The sequence below is a fragment of the Amblyraja radiata genome, chromosome 14, assembly GCF_010909765.2.
Source record: "Amblyraja radiata isolate CabotCenter1 chromosome 14, sAmbRad1.1.pri, whole genome shotgun sequence".
Taxonomy (NCBI): Eukaryota; Metazoa; Chordata; class Chondrichthyes; order Rajiformes; family Rajidae; genus Amblyraja; species Amblyraja radiata.
The window spans coordinates 19,842,679-19,863,664 of record NC_045969.1 but is presented as its reverse complement, the minus strand read 5'-3'; the positions used below and the strand labels follow the sequence as shown (position 1 = coordinate 19,863,664).

Sequence of the window (20,986 nt, the reverse complement as noted above, 5' to 3'; positions counted from 1 at the left end):
GAGAGAGAGAGAGAGAGAGAAGAGAGAGAGAGGAAGGAGAGAGAGAGACGAGAGAGAGAGAGAGAGCAGACTAGAGAGAGAGAGAGACTGAGCTAGCAGAGAGAACATGAGAGAGAGGAGAGAGAGAGAAGAGAGGAGAGAGAGAGGAGAGAGCGAGCGAGAGGAGCGAGAGACGGGAGAGAGAGAGAGAGAGCAGAGAGAGCGAGGAGAGAGACGAGAGAGAGAGAGAGACGAGGAGAGCAGAGAGAGAGAGGAGAGGAGAAGAGTAGAGACGAGTAGCGAGAGATAGAAGAGTAGCTGAGCGAGAGATGATATCCGTTCTCGATCGACTCTTCCTCTTATAGAGTCGTCTCTCTCTCTTCCATACTTACTCTCTCTCTCTTCTATTCTTATCTCTCTCTCTCTCTCTCTCTCTCTCTCTATCTCTCAATATATTTTGGCAAAAAAAATATCTCTAGCATTTTACAAGCTTAATTCTTTGGAAGAAAAATGCATGAAAAGGACGGCTAGTGATTGTAGCTTTTGCTTTCCAAAGCTACTTCACTTGACAATTGGACAGCCACAGATTCTTACGTATTGATCTCTGTGTTAAACCACAAAGAAGAAGAGGTAAAGCAGACACAGAAGCAGGTCATAAATCACAGACGATGAGTCTCTGTGTTGCATGTATACAGACAGGTCAGGAGCAATGCCTCACCACAAGCTTGATTTCCACATTTAATGTTGCTTTAATTTACCACTTTAAATCCTGATGGCCTTGTTACAAAATACAACCCAATTATTTGGCCATGATTTTCAATCTTTTTCAGTGGTATATGATAGGCAAAAGGTGGTTTGTGTTGTTGAGCGCTCAGTTTGTGATTGGAGCCTTGCCTGTTAACATGTTGTTCTATGAACTGGGAGTGGAATCAGGAGTTGCAAGTGGCAGACACATGAAGTTTATTGGAAATATGTATATGAATACTGTTTAACAGAACTGGAAGGAAAGTTATTGTCTGTCCTGTGAGCAACCTTTCCTTCCAAAGAATTATATCTTGTATCTTGAGATGTGGCGTGAAATAATTTATCCGCTGCCCACAATTCTTTGAGTATTAGCTGAATTGTAAACTTTACAAATGCAGTGGGAAAAATGTTATTCTCTTATGATATGAAAGGAGATCATTTGGCCCATTAAGTCTATGGTGGCTCTCAGACCAATTGCATTGGTCCTATTCCCCATTTATTTCTCTGTCACCTGTTCTCAATCACATGCCCATTAACTCCCCTGATTCTTCCACCATCCTCCCATATTGGGGGTGATCAATAAGAGTAAATTAACTGACCAACTAGCCTGTGCTTGGGATGTGGGAGGAAGCCAGAGTACTAGGGGAAACCTATGTGGTCACACCAAGAACATCTATCTCCAGCCTTGAACACTGGAGCTGTGACACAACTACACTACTTGCTGCGTCACTATACTGCTCATTAAATCCATTTGCATCAGCCTTTGAATCCCAAACCAGCATTGTATTATTTAACTTCCCAAAACAACATCCATCTTCTTCCTTTGGTCTTCAGGCTTTCACTGCAGAATAAAACTACCTGTTTACAAAAAATATAATTGAATGCATTTGTCACAATCATCGGACCATAGTTAAAAAGTATCTGGAATAAATAACAAAATAAAATAGTTTGTCGTTTATGAGTGAAGCTCTGCCTTATTGTGATTAGGCATGAAAAATGTTAATTTCATTGGTCGTTTTTTGAACAGGAACTTAGTTTAGACAAAATATATTAAGATATAGGCCATTGTTTAATTTTATAAAGTTATAATTTTGTGAAGATTAAAATATTGGGTAGGGGGAAAGTCAACATTTCTGTAGAAGAACAGCTCTATCATTTGCAATTGATTACTTTTTCAGGACTTGCAAACTCCAATGCTGCACATTATTACAAGTCAGTGAACATGCCTTTTAACAGTGGAGAATAGTAGCCCATTTCCTTTTGTTAAAGCAGGGGATGACCTCCCAATGCTAAATATCATCTGGATTGTGCATGGGCTAGATTAGTTGCTTGATAGAAGTATATAAACTGATGAGAACCACAGATTGGGTAGACAGTCAGAACATTCTTCACTGGGTGGAAATGACAAAGACTTGACAGCATAGCTTTAAGGTGAGAGGGGCAAAGTTTAACGGAGATGTGATAGATGTGTTTTTTATACAGGGAGTGATGGGTGCCTGAAATGTACTGCCAGGGGCGGAGGTGGAGGCAGATATACGATAGTGGCATTTAAGAGACTTTTAGAAAGGCATATGGATATGCAGAAATGGAGTGATACAGATCATATGCAGGCAAAGGAGATTAATTTAATTTGATATCCTGTACAGCACAGTCGTTGTGGGACAAAGGACCAGTTCCTGTGTGTACTGTTCTATGTTCTATGTTTTGTGTAGCATTGCAAAGACCTAGAAATTTAGATAGAAATGTCCAAGCTGCAAGCTCTGGCATTAATGATGGGTGAAGATTGGAGGGAAATAAGGAAAGGATTGATAAACTTAGTTCTCTGGAATTATGGGCTGGAGTATGTTATGGAAATAGAAATGGGCAAAACAATTAGTGGATTGGAAATCTGATGAGCGAGCTTAAAAATATTGAGTCTCCGGTCCTGAAGGTTGGAAGATGGGAACGCCAAAGAAAAACCCCTTAAATTTTACCAAATTGTCTGGAACTTATTCCTTGGGATTCAAGACAGGCACCGAATGATGGAGTAATTCAGCGAGACAGGCAGCATCTCTGGAGAGAAGGAATAGGTGACATTTCAGGTCAAGCCCTTCTTCAGACGGGATTCAAGTATCATTTCTACTTGTCAATTTTTCCTCCATAGGTATGCTGTTTATAAGCTTCTCAACAGGCATCACACCACTAGGGTTTTGTAATAGATGTAGAGTGACGTACTCCAGTGCCCTAGGTTTGAAGGCCAGAATTTCATTAGCTTTTGTGATTATTTTTCATTCTTATCCTTGAGCACGAAGGATTTGGAGCTCTACTCTTTAATGCTACTCACCTTTCAGAAAGTATCCAATCAATGTTTTCAGTCTGAAGAATGGTTTCGGCCCGAAACGTTGCCTATTTCCTTCGCCCCACAGATGCTGCTGCACCCGCTGAGTATCTCCAGCACTTTTGTCTACCTTCGATTTTCCAGCATCTGCAGTTCCTTCTTAAACAATCAATGCTTTATTGGCCCATATTGAAATTCTGGAGTAAGAATTTGGGGATTCCAAGTACCCGAAAGGAGAGTGTGAGAATGTGATGTGTAACATGAAGGGCAGAAGATGGGAGAGAATAAAGAGAAAAAATAATAGGAAATTGAGATAATGAGGTTGAGGTGAAGCAACACTAAAAATATGTTTGTAAGTAGATTTGACGGAAATTGATGGTACCCTACCTTAGTAAAAGTTAGTCACAAAATGCTGGAGTAACGCAGTGTGTCAGGCGCTAACTTTGGAGAACGTGTTTCAGAAGGAACTGCAGATGCTGGAAAATCGAAGGTAGACAAAAATGCTGGAGAAATTCAGCACGTGAGGCAGCATCTATGGAGCGAAGGAAATAGGCAACATTTCTGGTCAAAACCCTTCTTCAGACTGATGTGAGGGTGTGTGTGTGTGGGGGGGGGGGGAGTGGAGGTTGAAAGGAAGAGGTGGAGCCTGAGGGCTGAGGGAGAGCTGAGAAGGGGAGGAGAAAGTAAGGACTACCTGAAATTAGAGGTCAATGTTCATACAGCTGGGGTGCAAACTGTCCAAGCGAAATATGAGGTGCTGCTCCTCCAATTTATGGTGGTCCTCACTCTGGCCATGGAGGAGGTGCAGGACAGAAAGTTCGGATTCGGGATGGGTGGGGGAGTTGAAGTGCTGAGCCACAGGGAGATCAGATTGGTTATTGCGAACCGAGCGGAGGTGTTCGGCGAAGCGATCGCCAAGCCTGCGCTTGGTCCCACCGATGTAGAGCAACTGACATCTAGAGCAGCGGATCCGGTGCTCTAGATGTCAGTTGCTCTACATCGGTGATTTTTGTCTACCTTCTGGAGAACGTGGATAGGTAATGTTTCCTGAAACATCACCCATCCATGTTCGCCAGAGATGATGCCTGATCCGGTGAGTTACTCCAGCATTGTGCCTATCTTTGGTTTAAATCAGAATCAGCAGTTCCTTGTTATTACTAGTAAAGCTTAGGATAGGTTTGTAAGCAGAGGATTTGAGAACGCCTGATTCAACAGAAATAAGCGGATGTTAAATCAAGAGTCCTGTGGTGACACTGTTGGCCGGCAAGTCGGATGGAATTGGAAAATGCCTGGAGGACAAATGAATGTAACAGCTGGGCGGAGCCACCAGGGACTAATATTGACTTGAGCCATTTCATTAAAGACCCATGGAAATAAAAGGAACATTTCACCTCAGTATTCAGAGAGAGGACTGCACAATATTTTGTGTCATCAAAAACCTCCTGCTTTAATTCTGAAAAAGATTTGCCCAGTTTGCATTTTCTACATCATGAAATGTGCAGATTATGCACATCAGACCTACGGAGAATGATGGGGGTCACTGTTACCTTCACTATTGCACCTTCCTATCATGACAGCATTTGTTTTTGGTTGCTAGTGGTTGCTAGGTCCAACAAAACCAAACGTACAAACATTGACATCACAATCTCCTTGAATGCATCATTTCCTAAACGTATTTCGGTCAAGTGCACACACAATTTATTTACAGTTACCACATTAGTCAGATGCAACAAACATATAGATTGTCATTACTTCAAGAAGCATATTGTTGAGAACTGAACGTGCTAATCATTGTTCTTGCACACAGCTGAGAGTTTCATACAGGGAACAATGCACTTAATCAGGCTCAGATTTGAAAATTAAAATTAAAATGATATCATATTGTATTCTATCAATAACAAAGTATTGTCAAAAACACAAAGTATCAGAATAATCAATAATTGATTTGCTCAATACTGAAATCATGTACTAACCAATATTGGACTTTTTTTTGCCAATGCAGTATCATCCAAACATTAAATTGAGGAATAGAGGAATAATGGCCTAAATGTAAGTAAATGGAGAAAAATGTAAAAGATCTTTGAATTGCCTCTATTACCCATTTTCAGATGATAATCCATTGTTGAGCCTTCAAGTGTATTGAAACACTAGCACAATAACAAGGCTGAATGCCTTGAAAATGCTGGGGTCAGCACTAGAATGGAATCTACAGGGTTGGTTCTCATGTTATCACTCAAGCATAGCATGCTTGCATTGTGCATTTATAACACCAAGGTATTAAAAAACAGACATGGTACGCCGTGTGTTTGGCAGGCTTGGTTTTGGAGCTTATAAATTTATGACAATGTAAAGTTTACAAGGAGTGACGCAATGACTATATTTATATCTTCCAAACCTTCCAGCGATAAACCCTTGGGAAAAAGTTGATCATCTTTCATTTCTGATATCTGTAGTGATTTCAATAACTGCCTGGTTCAATTTTACTTTGGGTTATGTATCTGGCATCTGTCAGAGTTACCTGCACTCCTTACCAAGAAGAAAAGCTTTGAATGTTCCTTTGAATTCCAGATCTATCGATATCTAAGAAGAGAGCTTACAATTGGTTTGACATACACAGATGTGCTTTCAGTTAGGTTTATCCTGGCTTTTTAAAAGGACATAGGATGCTCAGTAATATTGGGAAAAATCCAACAAATGCCAGAGAATGGGGACAACTTCCTCAGTGTAAATCTACTAATTTGATGGGGAGAAAAAACATGTCCATATTGACAACTTGTTAACTTGTAAACGTAATCAATTAACAAATTAACAAATTAAATGTGACGATAGACACAAAATGCTGGAGTAACTCAACGGGACACAAAGCATCTCCGGAGAGAAGGAATGGGTGACATTTCGGGTTTAGACCCTTCTTCAGTCTGAAGAAGGGTCTCGACCCGAACTGTCACCCGTTCCTTCTCTTATGAGATGCTGCTTGTCCCGTTGAGTTACTCCAGCCTTTTGTGTCTATCTTCGGTGTAAACCAGCAGTTTCTTCCTACACAAATTAATTGTGAAGTTAATTCTGGGTTATATTCATTTATGCTGATAATATTACCATCTATTTATTTTAAGTCTAGTTTACTTCATTCAGATTACTGGTTATACAAACATTAAATTAAGATAATTTCAATTGAACCGTGGGAAAATCAAATATTTGCAAGTAACGTTAAAATAAGTGAACAAAAGGACACAAGGTGCTGGAGTAACTCAGCAGGTCAGGCAGCATCCCTGGAGAACATGGATAAGTGACATTTTGGGTTTAAAAAAAAAAAGAGCAATATGAAGAACAGTTTACTAGTGCATCTCATAGTTACAGCAAGTCAGCTGTGGGAAAGTAATGTGTAGGAAGGAACTGCCGTTGCTCGTTTAAACCAACGATAGACACAAAAAGCTAGAGTAACGTTTAAGAAAGAACTGCAGATGCTGGAAAAATCGAAGGTAGACAAAAATGCTGGAGTAACTCAACGGGTCAGACAGCATCTCTGGAGAAAAGAAATAGGTGACGTTCGGGTCGAGACTGTTCTTCAGACTAAGGAAAGGAACACGGATGCAAATTCTTCTTCCTTGCAATTTTGTGGAGCCATTATTTATTTAACGTAAGTGGAGATAACCTCTAGGTTGAAGACTTAATATTTCATTGACTATATCGAACAGCATAACTTAAGAGATAGAATTTCCTGAAAATAACATAGATTACACTGAAATGAATGGTTGATCACTACAAGTCAAACCAAACTCTGGCATTATCCAATGGCAGTGAGAATCCAAACACGTTCTTGCTTTTAATACCATGAGTTTTTGTTGGCACTAACAGCATCTTCCATAATAAAACATGGTTGTGTTTGTATCCAGGGGGATGGAGCAGGTTCAATTTGGATCTGGAAAAGTCTTGCAGTTATCATCCACCGGGTGAAATGGCAGAAACAGCATTGCCTTTTGCTAAACTAACAAAGATATTCAATTAATAGCATTTCATCAAGAGGTATCTTTGAAATGGTATCCTCATGATATATATATATATATATATATATACCTTTTATTAAATTAGTGATTTAGTGATGTCATAGCCCCACTATGCCGAATATTTCTATCTGCCATCGGAAACTGTGTATTAACATTGATTAAATATTTGAATTATGTTTTCATTTTGCAAGTGAAAAATACTTGTGGCGATAACTATTTACATTTTCTATTGGCTGCCAGTAGTAAAGTTCAGCTGCTTCATTTAAGAAAAGGTTTTCTTAACATGTATGCCCATAGCCTTCACAATCCAATGTGCCTTCTTATTCAAAAAGCCAATTCCTACTCGAATACCAAAACCATACCTGCTCATTCCTGGGAAGCAAAATCCAGTTCACCTTCAATGCATCTTTGTCATTTTGTTTGTCACTCTGGAGACACACTGCACAGACCACGTGCAAGTCCTTGACCCTCAGCACCAGACATCTCCATAATGTACCACATCATTCAAGTAAAATAAAACAGCTTCCTGAATGACCATGACCTATTCTACTACCTTCCAATTTTATAACTGCTTCTCTCTTCAAATCGGAAAATGTTGTTTAATATTGTTGCATGTCTGCTCCCAAGTGATACCCTGATTGCTGCCCATCCTTCACAGGTGAACAAAACTCTGGGACTCAGTGTGGTCCTGACTCTGGGGCCCTCATGGTTGAGCCCTTTCCTCATTGATTGATGGAAAGATACAGCATGGAAACAGGCCTTTCGGCCCATTAAGTCCACTCTGACCATCGATCAGCCATTCACACTTGTTCTATATTACCCCACTTTTTTAATTCACTCCCTACACACTCAGGGCAATTCTACAGTGGCCAATTACCCAACAAACCCACACATCTTTGGGATGTAGGTGGAAAGGACAGGTTTGGAGGGTTATGGACTAATCGCAGGCAAGTGGGACTAGGGTAGATGGGACATTGTTGGCCAGCGTGGGCGAGTTGGGCCAAGAGGCCTGTTTCCACACGGTATTACTCTATGACTCTAAACCGGAGCACCCAGAGGTTTGCACGGTCACAAGGAGAATGTGCAAGCTCCACACAGACAGCACCCAAGGTCAGGTCGAACCCAGGCCTCTGGTGCTGTGAGGCACTTTCACAAATGTAAGTTGGTGGATGATGATCAGGTGTTGCAGCCATGTATTATAAAATGGTTCTTATTTAAACTGAGCACACAAAATCTCGCTTGATGATGTTATTTATCACTTTTCTCTTCCACTTATCTTGGAAAAATAGCACTACAGTTCACCACGAACATAGATGTTCTACCTTTCTCTAGTTTTTTTGGTGCAACATTTATGGATGGAGATCTGTCTGTAGTTACGGTATGTGCACCAAAAGCATGATATAAATTTGTTGCACTCCATGAGTGAAATGTCATTCTACTGATGTGGATGGAACTGAATTTCTAAAAACAGAATATAAATACATAATCTACTACAATGCACGTTTAATGAGATAAATTGGACCTGACTGCTACACAGTTCAGATAAGGAAGTCTGTGTGGGTGGCATCTCATCACTCAATGATGAGTGCCATTGTACCTTCCAATATAATACACGTGACTGATATACCACAGCATTACACATCATGTATCCATCTTTCATATTGACAAATACCGCATCTAGTCCTTGCTTTAACAGTACCAAAATAGTTTTTCTGTAACAATGTAACAATGTTGCTTATTGCCTCCCACAACGTGCAGAGACCTGAGAGAGGGTCTGGCAAATGCCTACTTTTGTGGCATATCTTTGGTACACCATTAGCTTCCTGATTGCTTCCCTGCTTATAGGGAGGACCTGCCGTATATCAAAACTACTCCCAACATTTCAAAATAAATAGTTTTAATCGGAATTATATCCTTTGATTTGGCAAAAACTCGACTGAAACCTATTGTACCAAGTCCTCACATTCTCCACCTGACCCGAAGATTCTTTAAACATTCACTTCACCGAGACTGGCAATCCCTGGGTATGACAATGATTGAAAGTGCAGCACATACATCGTCTCTTGGTGCTGCCTGGCAGCCCTATACATAACCTTCTTGGTGAACAAAGTTCCCATTGATTAGACTGAAGCTTCCCACCGAGTGGTTGGTGCTCTTGAGGGAGGTCATCCGCGAAGCTGTGGTGCTCTTGCCCATGCTGGTTGATCGTATGAGCAGGTGGCTCCTGCAGCAAAACAAGTTGTTGTTGAACTGCTTTCTGAAGGTCTTGCTCAGCAGGTAGAGGGCAAAGGGGTTGATGCAGGAGTTGCTGAACGCCAGAATTCTGGCACAAATGCTGCCGATCAGGTGCGCCATGGAGGTGTCCACCTGTTTGTAGTGGTAGGAGCGGTGCAGGTAGATGATGTGACTGGGGAGCCAGCTTACAGCAAAGAAGCCCACAAATACCAGCACCGTCTTTGCAAGTCTTTTCCTGGATTCCATCTGTGAATAAAATGAAACGGAAAGATATTTCAGTTGAGTTTATTGTCACGTATACCGAGGTACAGTGGAAAAGCTTTTGTTGTGTGCTAACCAGTCAGTGGAAAGACAATACATGATTACAATCGAGCCATTCACAGTGTCTAGATACATGATAAGGGAATAACGTTTAGTGCAATGTAAAGCCTAATCAAAGAAATTAGGTCAGAAATTAGGTCAGGCTACTGCTGAAAGCACGGGACACCGCTTTCAGGTCAGGCGATGCTCGAGCCTACAGTTCAGCCAGGGCTAACCTGAAGAGGGGCATCAAGAAGGCCAAGCACTGCCATAAGCTCAGGATTGAGGAGCACTTCAACAACAACTCCGACCCCCGACGCATGTGGCAAGGCATCCAGGCCATCACGGACTACAGACCCTCCAACACCACCCCCACATCCAGCGACGCCTCCTTCCTTGAGGAGCTTAACCACTTCTATGGCCGCTTCGACAGGGACAATCTAGAGACAGCCATCAAGGCTGTGCTACCTGCCGATCACCAACCCCTCACACTCACCCCCTACGACGTATTCGTGGCACTGAGTAGGACTAATGCACGTAAAGCTGCTGGCCCTGACGGCATCCCCGGGCGCGTGCTCAGGGCCTGTGCTGCGCAGCTGACAGACGTCTGGACTGACATCTTCAACCTGTCACTTGCCCAAGCAGTTGTCCCCACGTGCCTTAAATCCACCTCCATCGTGCCAGTGCCAAAACACTCCACTGCGGCAAGCCTCAACGACTTCCGCCCAGTTGCACTTACCCCCATCATCACCAAGTGCTTCGAGAGGCTGGTCCTGGCACACCTCAAAAGCTGCCTACCCCCCACACTGGATCCCTATCAGTTTGCCTACCGCAAGAACAGGAGTACGGAGGATGCCATCTCAACGGCACTTCACTCCGCCCTCTCCCACCTCGACAACAGAGACACTTACGTAAGAATGCTGTTCATCGATTACAGCTCAGCATTCAACACCATTATACCATCAAAACTGATCACCAAACTCGGTAACCTGGGCATCGACCCCTCCCTCTGCAACTGGATACTGGACTTTCTAACCAACAGACCCCAGTCTGTTAGGTTAGACAAGCACACCTCTTCAACCCTCACCCTGAACACCGGCGTTCCACAGGGCTGTGTGCTGAGCCCCCTCCTCTACTCCCTCTTCACCTATGACTGCACACCTGTACATGGTACTAACACCATCATCAAGTATGCAGATGATACAACGGTGATTGGCCTCATCAGCAACAACGATGAGTCGGCCTACAGGGAGGAGGTCCAGCACTTAGCAGCATGGTGCGCTGACAACAACCTGGCCCTTAACTCCAAGAAGACCAAGGAGCTCATTGTAGACTTCAGGAAGTCCAGGGGCGGCACGCACACCCCCATCCACATTAACGGGACGGAGGTGGAACGTGTTTCTAGCTTCAGGTTCCTGGGAGTCAACATCTCCGATGACCTCTCTTGGACCCACAATACCTCAACTCTGATCAAGAAGGCTCACCAGCGTCTCTTCTTCCTGAGGAGACTGAAGAAGGTCCATCTGTCTCCTCAGATCCTGGTGAACTTCTACCGCTGCACCATCGAGAGCATCCTTACCAACTGCATCACAGTATGGTATGGCAACTGCTCTGTCTCCGACCGGAAGGCATTGCAGAGGGTGGTGAAAATTGCCCAACGCATCACCGGTTCCTCGCTCCCCTCCATTGAGTCTGTCCAAAGCAAGCGTTATCTGCGGAGGGCGCTCAGCATCGCCAAGGACTGCTCTCACCCCAACCATGGACTGTTTACCCTCCTACCATCCGGGAGGCGCTACAGGTCTCTCCGTTGCCGAACCAGCAGGTCCAGGAACAGCTTCTTCCCGGCGGCTGTCACTCTACTCAACAACGTACCTCGGTGACTGCCAATCACCCCCCCCCCCCCCGGACACTTATTATCACTTATTATTATTTATTTAAATCATTTGCTATGTCGCTCTTCCAGGGAGATGCTAAATGCATTTCGTTGTCTCTGTACTGTACACTGACAATGACAATTAAAATTGAATCTGAATCTGAAAGACTGAAAGTTTCTAAAGAATTAGCAATTTGTGTAAACCATAAGACTATAGTGAACATTCAACATGATTCTATCAATTAAAGTTGTAGAAGAAGACTACATAAGGAACAACTGTGCAGGGAGGAAACTAAAGAGATATAACTGGATAGAGTGGATGTGGAGAGGATGTTTCCTCTCGTGGGAGAGTCTAGGACCAGAGGCCCAAGCCTCAGAATAAAAGTATGTACCTCCAGAAATTAGATGAGGAGGAATTTCTTTAGTCAGTGGGTGGTGAAACTGTGGAATTCATTGCCACAGGAGGCCAAATCAATTGCTATTTTGAAGGTGGAGATTGATAGATTCTTGATTAGTGCTGGTGTCCAGGATTACGGGTAGATTAATTGGCTGGTAAATTTTGCAGGTGACTGACCAAAGCTGACGGTAACTAATGCGAACATGGGGAGAGTAGAACAGGATTTGTGGAGGATCAGTGGGTGCTTAATGGTCAGTGTGGCCTTGGTGTGCTGAAGGTCCTCTTTCTGTGCTGATGATTCCATGATTTGCTTATGAGCAGGGCACAGAACAGGGAGATGAAGTATCGGCTTTTGATTGCACTCATTGACATTTAAAATGGCCCAACCTTTCCAACATAAGTTTGCTTTGAAAGTTTATACAGTAAACCCTTGTTATTACGGACCTCTTAATAATGGAATTTGGTTATAGCGGAAAGATCTACCAACCTTTAGCATCAGTCTGTGCTGCCGACGCCACCCCCGGCCTGCACCGCCTCCCTGGCCACTTCCAGGCCCGAACTACTGTCGCCACCACCAGCCCACACACCTTAATCGGTTGCTTCCCGCCCATGCCCACCATTGTGCCATCACTGGCCCTTTCCATGTACTCCGGCCGCCCATGTGCCACCACCAATAACTCCACCAATCCTCGCTCCTCCCCCAGCTGCCAGCAGGCCAGGGCCGTCAACTCACCTGGATTCCTGGCCCAGTTCCAGACCGAGAGTCTGAAGAAGGACCTCGACCCAAAATGTCACCTGTCCATGTTCTCCAGAGATGCTGCCTGACCTGCTGAGTTACTCCACCACTTTGACTAGCATCTGCAATTCTTTGTTTCTGCTACTCATACAATGATACTCTGTTATTCGGTAATCTCTTTCTCGGTTATAGAGGACAATCGTCAATAATGGACACCATCCCCTCCCCTCATGATCTGTTATTAACAAGGGTTTACTGTATACTACTCTTTCCTCATCTCTGCTGGAACTATGTTCCCAATTTGAAAAACACATTTGAGACAAACTCTCTTTTAAATCCAGACCTTCAGGAATTGGTTCAGCAGGGAAATAAATAAATTGGGTGGCTATACAGCAATTTCTAGTGCAACAGACTATGGGCGGGTTACTATTATAGAGAGGTGAAGGTCAGTGGGAACCGAGGTGAGCTCTGAGGAGCCAAAATTCTGCTCACATTGTTTAAACTGAATTTTTAAACAGAGACAAATAATAGAGTAAAGATGTGAATAAAAGAAAAAAATGTGCAATTAAAACAGCATTGGGAAGTTGCAAGACAAGCTGGGGGAAGGAGTTTATGGTTACACAGATGGAAAGGAGAAGCTGGGGTTGATATACATTGCACAGGGAATGCATGGTAAGATTGGAATGAAATCATAATGGGTTAGATGAAGTAAAGAAAAGCTGCCTTCAGTGGCTGAAGTAGTTGATACACACTGGTGACTGGCAAAATGAAACGGAGATGCAAAGACAAGTAATTTTAGGATCTGTCTTTTAAGATTTGGAATGCACTACTTCATAGTATGGAGCGTACAGGATCCAATAAGAGCCTATAACGAGACTTGGATGAATGGTTGGCGAATAAAGCTTGGGAGAAGATGTGGGGAGATGAGGCGGATGGGAATAACTGGTTTGCTTTTTGATAAAACCAGTGCAACCTCATTAAAGAGAATGGTCTCTGTTGTGCTGCAGTATCACATTAAATATAAAATAAATGCAAAATAGAACTCACTATATTCTGAAATAGATGTTCTAATCCCCACAAGTTTTTATATCTAATTAAGGCTAACTATGGAACCCACAGCAATACGATCAGGGGTCTAACTGGTACTTTATAATCCATTGGGGATTTACATTTTGTCTCAAAATGCTCAGCTTTAATTCATTTTAATTCACGGAGATAACTGCAGCATATAATTCAATGCTGTAATAACCTTTTTCTTTCAGAACACGTTTTTACTAGGAACATGAGATTTTCACAGCTTACAACTCCAAAGGGTAATGTCAGGTGCACCACAGCTAACCAGACAATTTATTCGCAATAAGTTTATACTTATAAAACGAAATGAATGGAGAATCTGTTCTTCAGAGTTAAATATGAATCAAACATCAAGGAGAATGTCACTGTAAATGTAACGGTATCTCAAAGTAGCTACAAGCAATATGGCAAGAGTTTTATTTTTAGCTGCCGCATATGAGTGATGGGCGTAGTAGAGTGCTTGTGACCAATTTGGGAAAGTGTTCCGCGAGGTATTGGTATTGGTTTATTAATCTCACGTATTCCGAGATACAATGACAAGCTTTGCATGCTATCCAGTAAAATCATAATCTACATGAGTACAATCAAACCATGCCCAGCACAACAGAGAGAGCAGAGATACAAATACCAAAGCTACAGATGTACGGCATTTCAGTTACAGAGACAAAGTGAAAGGTCTGCAATGATGTAGGTTAGGATCTACACCTAAGCGTGTGGAGGACCATTCAGTCATGTGATAACAGCAGGGAAGAAGCTATCCTTGAATTTGGTGATATGTACTTTCAAGCTGTTGCATTTTCTGCCCAAAAGGAGAGGGAAGAATATAACCATATAACCATATAACAATTACAACACGGAAACAGGCCATCTCGACCCTTCTAGTCCGTGCCGAACACGTATTCTCCCCTAGTCCCATATACCTGCGCTCAGACCATAACCCTCCATTCCTTTCCCGTCCATATAACTATCCAATTTATTTTCAAATGATAAAAACGAACCTGCCTCCACCACCTTCACTGGAAGCTCATTCCACACCGGGGTGAAAATGGCCCTTGATTATGTTGACTGCTTTCCTGAGGGTTTTAAGGTCATAAGGAATAGTAGTAGAATTAGGCCATTCGCTCATCAAGTCTACTGCGCTATTCAATCATGGCTGATCTATTACTCGCTCCTAACCCCGTTCTCCTGCATTCTCCCCATAACCTCTGACACATGTACGAAACAAGAACCTATCTATCTCTGCCTTTAAAATATCCACTGACTTGGCCTCCACAGCCTTCTGTGGCAAAGAAATCCACAGATTCACCACCCTCTCACTAAAGAAATTTCTCCTCATCTCCTTCCTAAAAGAACATCCTTTAATTCTGAGGCTATGACCTCTAGTCCTAGACTCTCCCACTAGTGGAAACATCCTCTCCTGATCCACTCTATCCAAGCCTTTCACTATTCTGGACTATTCACTCTTCTGACTAATAGTATGTTTCGACTAGTTTTGCATTTCTGGTTCAGCTGGTTAAGAAAAGGGCATGACTTTTTCTGTTGTTTGTGGAGACGGTTTATTGAGGTCTCTTGATATTAAGTTGGTGGAAGGATCTGTCACCATGTAGGGCTCATCGGCAAATGAAGCAGGCGCATGTGCGCATGTGCGGGGCTCTTCTAGAGTGTGCGCATGTGCGGGGCTTTTCCAGAGTGGGCGCATGTGCGGAGTATTTCGGGCGGGAAAGGCCTGCGGAATCAGCCATGTGTGCCAGATGTTTCTGAGTTTATGTATTAAAGAAATAAGTTGCTTAAAGCTTAAATAAAGTTATGTAAATTACGAGTAGTGTAAAGTTTCATTTGTCTCAAAACAATTTAAGCAACTTATTCTTAGAAGTCAAGCAGTGCGACATCGAGATGGAGAAACTATTGAGACCACAGCGCTTGGATCTGGATCCCAACTCACCTGCTGCTGCAAAGGATTGGAAGCACTGGCTCCGTATACTAAATAACTTATTTGATGAGTGTGGCAATGATGCACCAGATAGACTCAAGACATTAATAAGCTCCGTCTCTTCTGATGTATATGATTACATAGAGGAATGTACAATTTATGATTCTGCTATTGATGTACTAAGCAGACTCTTCGTTAAGACACCAAACGTGATATTTGCTCGACACCTCCTTGCTACTCGGAAACAAAAACCTGGTGAGTCACTTGATAATTTTTTACAAGAACTTCAAAGACTTAGTAAAGACTGTGCCTTCAAAGCAGTTACGGCTGATCAATATCAACAGGAACTTATTCAAGACTCTTTTATCAATGGTTTGGCATCACCTTTAATAAGGCAGAGACTATTAGAAAACAAAACCTAGGATTTACAGTCAGCTTACAATCAAGCTTACTCATTAGACTTGGCTCAGAAAAATTCAGATGCTTATGGCTCATCTAATGTGTATTCTGCTGCAACTACTACAAAAGAATTTCACCCAAGTACCAATATGGGCCAAGCTGAAACAATTTCTACTGATAAAGGTGCCCTTTCTGCAGCATATAATTATTCAAAAAGGGAGTGTTACTTTTGCGGGGGTAATATTCATAAGAGAGAGAGATGTCCTGCTCAAGAGGCAACTTGTAATAGTTGTGGCAAGAAGGGACATTATTCTAGAATATGCAAGTCCAAAGTAACTAGTAAAATTGTGACTGCTGCCATGTACACGCCTTCTTTACGTGCAATTCCAGCTGCATTTCCTCAGAGCTTGTCTCATGCAGCTACAACGGTATCCATCAATGGTCATACACTTGATTCTGGCAGTTCAGAAAGTTTTATAAGTGAACAAGTTGTGTCTCGACTAAATCAAACTATAATTCCTTCAAATAAAGAAATCTCGATGGCTCTGACAATTCTCAATACTCAAATTATTGGATCTTGTTTTGTAGAATTTATTCTGAACAAAACTAGCTATAAATCTGTATCTCTTGGTATTTTGAAAAATGTGTGTAGCGATATAATTCTAGGTCAGGATTTTCAGAAACTGCACAGAACACTTCAAATAATGTATGAAGGAACTATGCCTGATCTTGTATTGTCAAAACCACCAGTATTGTGTGGTTTTTCTGCTGCATCTGTTGACTGTCCTTAATTATTCACTATTTTTTCCTCTAAGTGCAAGCCAATTGCTACAAAATCAAGACATTTTAGTAAAGATGATAGGAACTCATATGTCAGGCTGTTATTCATTGATTACAGCTCAGCATTGAATACAATCATCCTTTCCAAGCTGGTTACCAAACTCGCAGAACTGGGTCTCAGCGCATCCCTCTGCAATTGGATTCTCGACTTCCTCATTCACAGACCACAGTCAGTTCGTATTGGTGGAAATGTGTCAGCCTCAATTACAATCAGCACGGGAGCACCTCAAGGCTGCGTGCTTAGCCCCCTGATGTACTCACTCTTTACTCATGACTGCGTAGCCGGTCATAGTGCGAACTCCATCATCAAGTTCGCTGACGATACCACTGTTGTGGGACGTATCACTGATGGGGACGAGTCAGAGTACAGAAGTGAGATCGACCGACTGACCAAATGGTGTCAGCACAATAACCTCCCCCTCAACACCAGCAAAACCAAGGAACTGATTGTGGACTTTGGAAGGGGGAGGATGGGGACCCACAGTCCCGTTTATATCAACGGGTCGATGGTGGAGAGGGTCAAGAGCTTCAAATTTCTGGTTGTGCACATCTCTGAAAATCTCTCCTGGTCCAAGAACACTGATGCAATCATAAAGAAAGCTCATCAGCACTTCTACTTCCTAAGAAGGTTATGGAGAGCTGGTATGTCAAGGAGGACTCTCTAACTTCTACAGGTGCACAGTAGAGAGCATGCTAACTGGTTGCATCGTGGCTTGGTTCGGAAACTTGAGCGCCCTGAAGCAGAAAAGACTACAAAAAGTGGTAAACACTGCCCAGTCCATCATTGGCTCTGACCTCCCGTTCATCGAGGGGATCTATCACAGTCGCTGCCTCAAAAAGGCTGACAGTATCATCAAGGACCCACCACCTCCAGTTTAAATTCCATTTGGAATATTTTGGAGGACCAAGAAACCAAGAACCAAGAACCAAGAACCATCCGGGCCATACACTCATCTCCCCACTACCTTCAGGTAGAAGGTACAGGAGCCTGAAGACTGCAATTACCAGGTTCAGGAATAGATCTTCCCCACAGCCATCAGGCTATTAAACTCGGCTCGGACAAAACTCTGAACATTAATAGCCAATAATCTGTTTATTTGAACTTTATCAGTTTAATTATTCATGTGTGTATATATTTATGCAATGGTATATGGACACAATGATCTGTTCAGTGTTCGTGCCTACTATGTTCTATTGTGCTGAAGCAAAGCAAGAATGTCATTGTCCTTTAAGGGACACATGACAATAAAACTCTCTCTTGAACTCTCTTGAACTTGAACTCTTGAACTTTATCAACACAGAAGTAACTCATCTTTTACAAGAAGGTATCATAGAACCCAGCTCTTCCCCTTGGAGGGCACAAGTTGTCATGGTTAAGGACCCCTTGGAGAGACATAGAAAGAGACTATGCATTGATTACTCTCAAACTATAAACCAGTTCACGGAGCTTGATTCGTATCCATTACCTCGTATAGAAGAGATTATCAATATATTGGCTAAGTATAATATATTCTCTACTTTTGACTTAAAAAGTGCTTACTACCAAATTCCTTTGAAGGAATCAGAGAAGAAATACACTGCGTTTGAAGCAAATGGGAAATTATACCACTACTGCAGAGTTCCTTTTGGTGTAACTAATGGTGTGGCTTTTTTTCAGAGAGAGATGGACAAACTTGTTGAACAGGAAAACCTTAAAGATACTTTCCCTTATCTTGATAATATAACTATTGCAGGAAAAGACGAAGCTGAACACGATGAAAATGTACAACGGTTTTTAGATGTTGTACATTCTAAAAATCTATCATCAAATGAGGTTGTCAATAACATCAGTGTCACCAATTAATTGGTTATTGGGTTGGAAATGATATAATCAAGCCTGGTCCAGAAAGATTCGGCCACTCTAAGAGATCCCTGTTCCAGCTACATTAAACTCCCTATGAATGGTTCTTGGGATGTTTGCATATTATGCTAAATGGATACCAAATTTTTCTGTCAAATTTCAACCTTTGACTAGAGCAAAATCTTTCCCCCTTGACTACAGCAATTGATGCCTTTACTTCTTTAAAGAAACAATTGGAATCTGCGACATTACACGCCATCGATGAGGATCTCCCCTTTGTTGTTGAATGTAATGCCTCTGATTTAGCAGTATCAGCAACATTAAATCAAGGAGGACGACCAGTGGCTTTCATGTCTCGTACTCTCCAACGTAGTGAATTGCACTACCCACCCGTCGAAAAGGAAGCTAGAACAATTATTAACGTAGTGAGAAAATTGAGTCATTTCCTTGCTCGCCAGTACTTCACTTTGATTACAGATCAGCGTTCAGTAGGTTTTATGCTGGATAATCGGAAACGAACGAAGATTAAAAACAGTAAAATTCATGAATGGAGGATTGAATTATCTGCATATAGTTATTCAACTGAGTACCGCCCTGGTAAGGATGATGTTGCTCCGGATACATTAACTCGAACATTTTGTGCCTCTGTTCATTCTTCTGCACTCACTGATCTCCACAATGGGCTGTGTCATCCTGGAGTCACTCGTTTGTTACACTATGTTTGTTCCAAAAACGTACCTTTCTCTACAGAAGATGTGAAGATGATGTGTGCTTCATGTAGAATCTGTGCTGAATTAAAACCAAGGTGCTTCCGTCCTGAAGAAGGAAGATTGATCAAAGCTACTCAACCTATGGAACGTTTGAGTATTGACTTCAAAGGGCCTTTACCAACCTCCTCGAAATGTTTATATACTTAACTTAGTTGATGAATATTCAAGGTTTCCATTTGCCTTTCCTTGTCCAAATGTGTCAGCTGCTACGGTTATCAAATGTTTAGATCAACTGTTTTCATTCTGTGGATTTCCAAGTTATATACATTCTGATAGGGGCACCTCATACATGTCAAAAGATTTAAAAGACTATCTTTCTAATAGAGGAATTGCAACAAGTAAAACAACACCATATCATCCTATTGGAAATGGTCAGGTTGAGAGGAATAATGGAATCATTGGGAAAGCAGTGAAACTGGCTTTAAAGTCAAATGACATACCAGATCAGCAGTGGGAATGTGTTCTACCAGATACATTACACTCCATCAGATCTCTACTGTCAACAGCAACCAATACTACTCCACATGAGCGGTTCTTTAACTTCAAACGGCGTTCTTCTAGTGGTACTTCTCTGCCATCATGGTTGACTAGCCCTGGGCCTGTGTTGCTTCATCATTATATTCGATCAAATAAGAATGAGCCTTTTGTTGATGCAGTGTAACTGACTGATGTCAACTCTTCTTATGCAACTATCAAGTTTCAGGATGGACTTCAGTCAACTGTCTCACTTCGTGACCTAGCACCTTGTCCGTCTTCTCCGTCAGCTCCGTCACTTCTTGATAACATTAATCGAGAACTTCCTCCAACATTTCCATCTAGTGAGACAGTTGACTGAAGTCCACCCCCTATGGAAACTTCTATGAGAAATTCTAAAATTGTAAATCTAAATAACAATATGAGTGAAGTTGATGACCAAGCAATATATGTACCACCAGCCATTGAAACACCATTATCTCCTGAAGCTCCAGTGCTGCGACGGTCATCAAGATGTAATAAACCTCCTGACCGTCTCAACTTATAAATAGGAGGGGAGAATGAAGTGTGCGTATGTGCGGGGCTTTTCCAGAGTGTGCGCATATGCGGGGTATTTCGGGCAGGAAAGGCCTGCGGAATCAGCCATGTTTGCTAGATGTTTCTCAGTTTACGTATTGAAGATATAAGTTGCTTAAAGCTTAAATAAAGTTAAGTAAATTACGAGTAAAGTTTCATTTGCCTCACAACAGCAAGGATCCTGATTATTCCCTCAAGCAAGTTTCTGCACAAGATTGTAGGAACTTTTTTAGCATGTCAGTGGTAAGTGTAGACTGGGGAAGGAAGAGACTGCAAATGTTGGAAACCGCAGCAAAAAAGCAAACTGCTGGAAAAACTCAGCAGGTTGAGCATCACTTGTGGAGGCAAAGGAATGGTCAACATTAGAGCTACTGCCTCACAGCGCTAGACACCCAGGTCCCATCCTGACTTCGGGTGCTGTCTGTATGTTACATTCTCCCCGTGACCGCATGGGTTTTCCTCGGGTACTCCGGTATCCTCCCACACTCCAAAGATAAA

The 20,986-nt window shown here is 42.2% G+C and overlaps 1 protein-coding gene and 1 long non-coding RNA gene across 2 annotated transcripts in view; one reads left to right on the top strand and one right to left on the bottom strand.

Annotated features, from left to right (window-relative positions):
* Positions 1–2,624: 2,624 nt before the first annotated feature.
* Positions 2,625–20,558, top strand: LOC116980469. The gene is made up of 3 exons (XR_004413975.1): positions 2,625–2,637; positions 9,696–9,701; positions 20,472–20,558. It is a non-coding gene; the product is annotated as an uncharacterized LOC116980469 (long non-coding RNA).
* grpr (gastrin releasing peptide receptor) overlaps positions 8,126–20,986 on the bottom strand; it is a 66,397-nt gene continuing 53,536 nt past the window's right edge. The window contains exon 3 of the mRNA XM_033032719.1: positions 8,126–9,525. Within this exon, the coding sequence (XP_032888610.1) occupies positions 9,127–9,525 (399 nt within the window). The 3' untranslated portion in view covers positions 8,126–9,126. The remainder of the gene's footprint in view (positions 9,526–20,986) is intronic.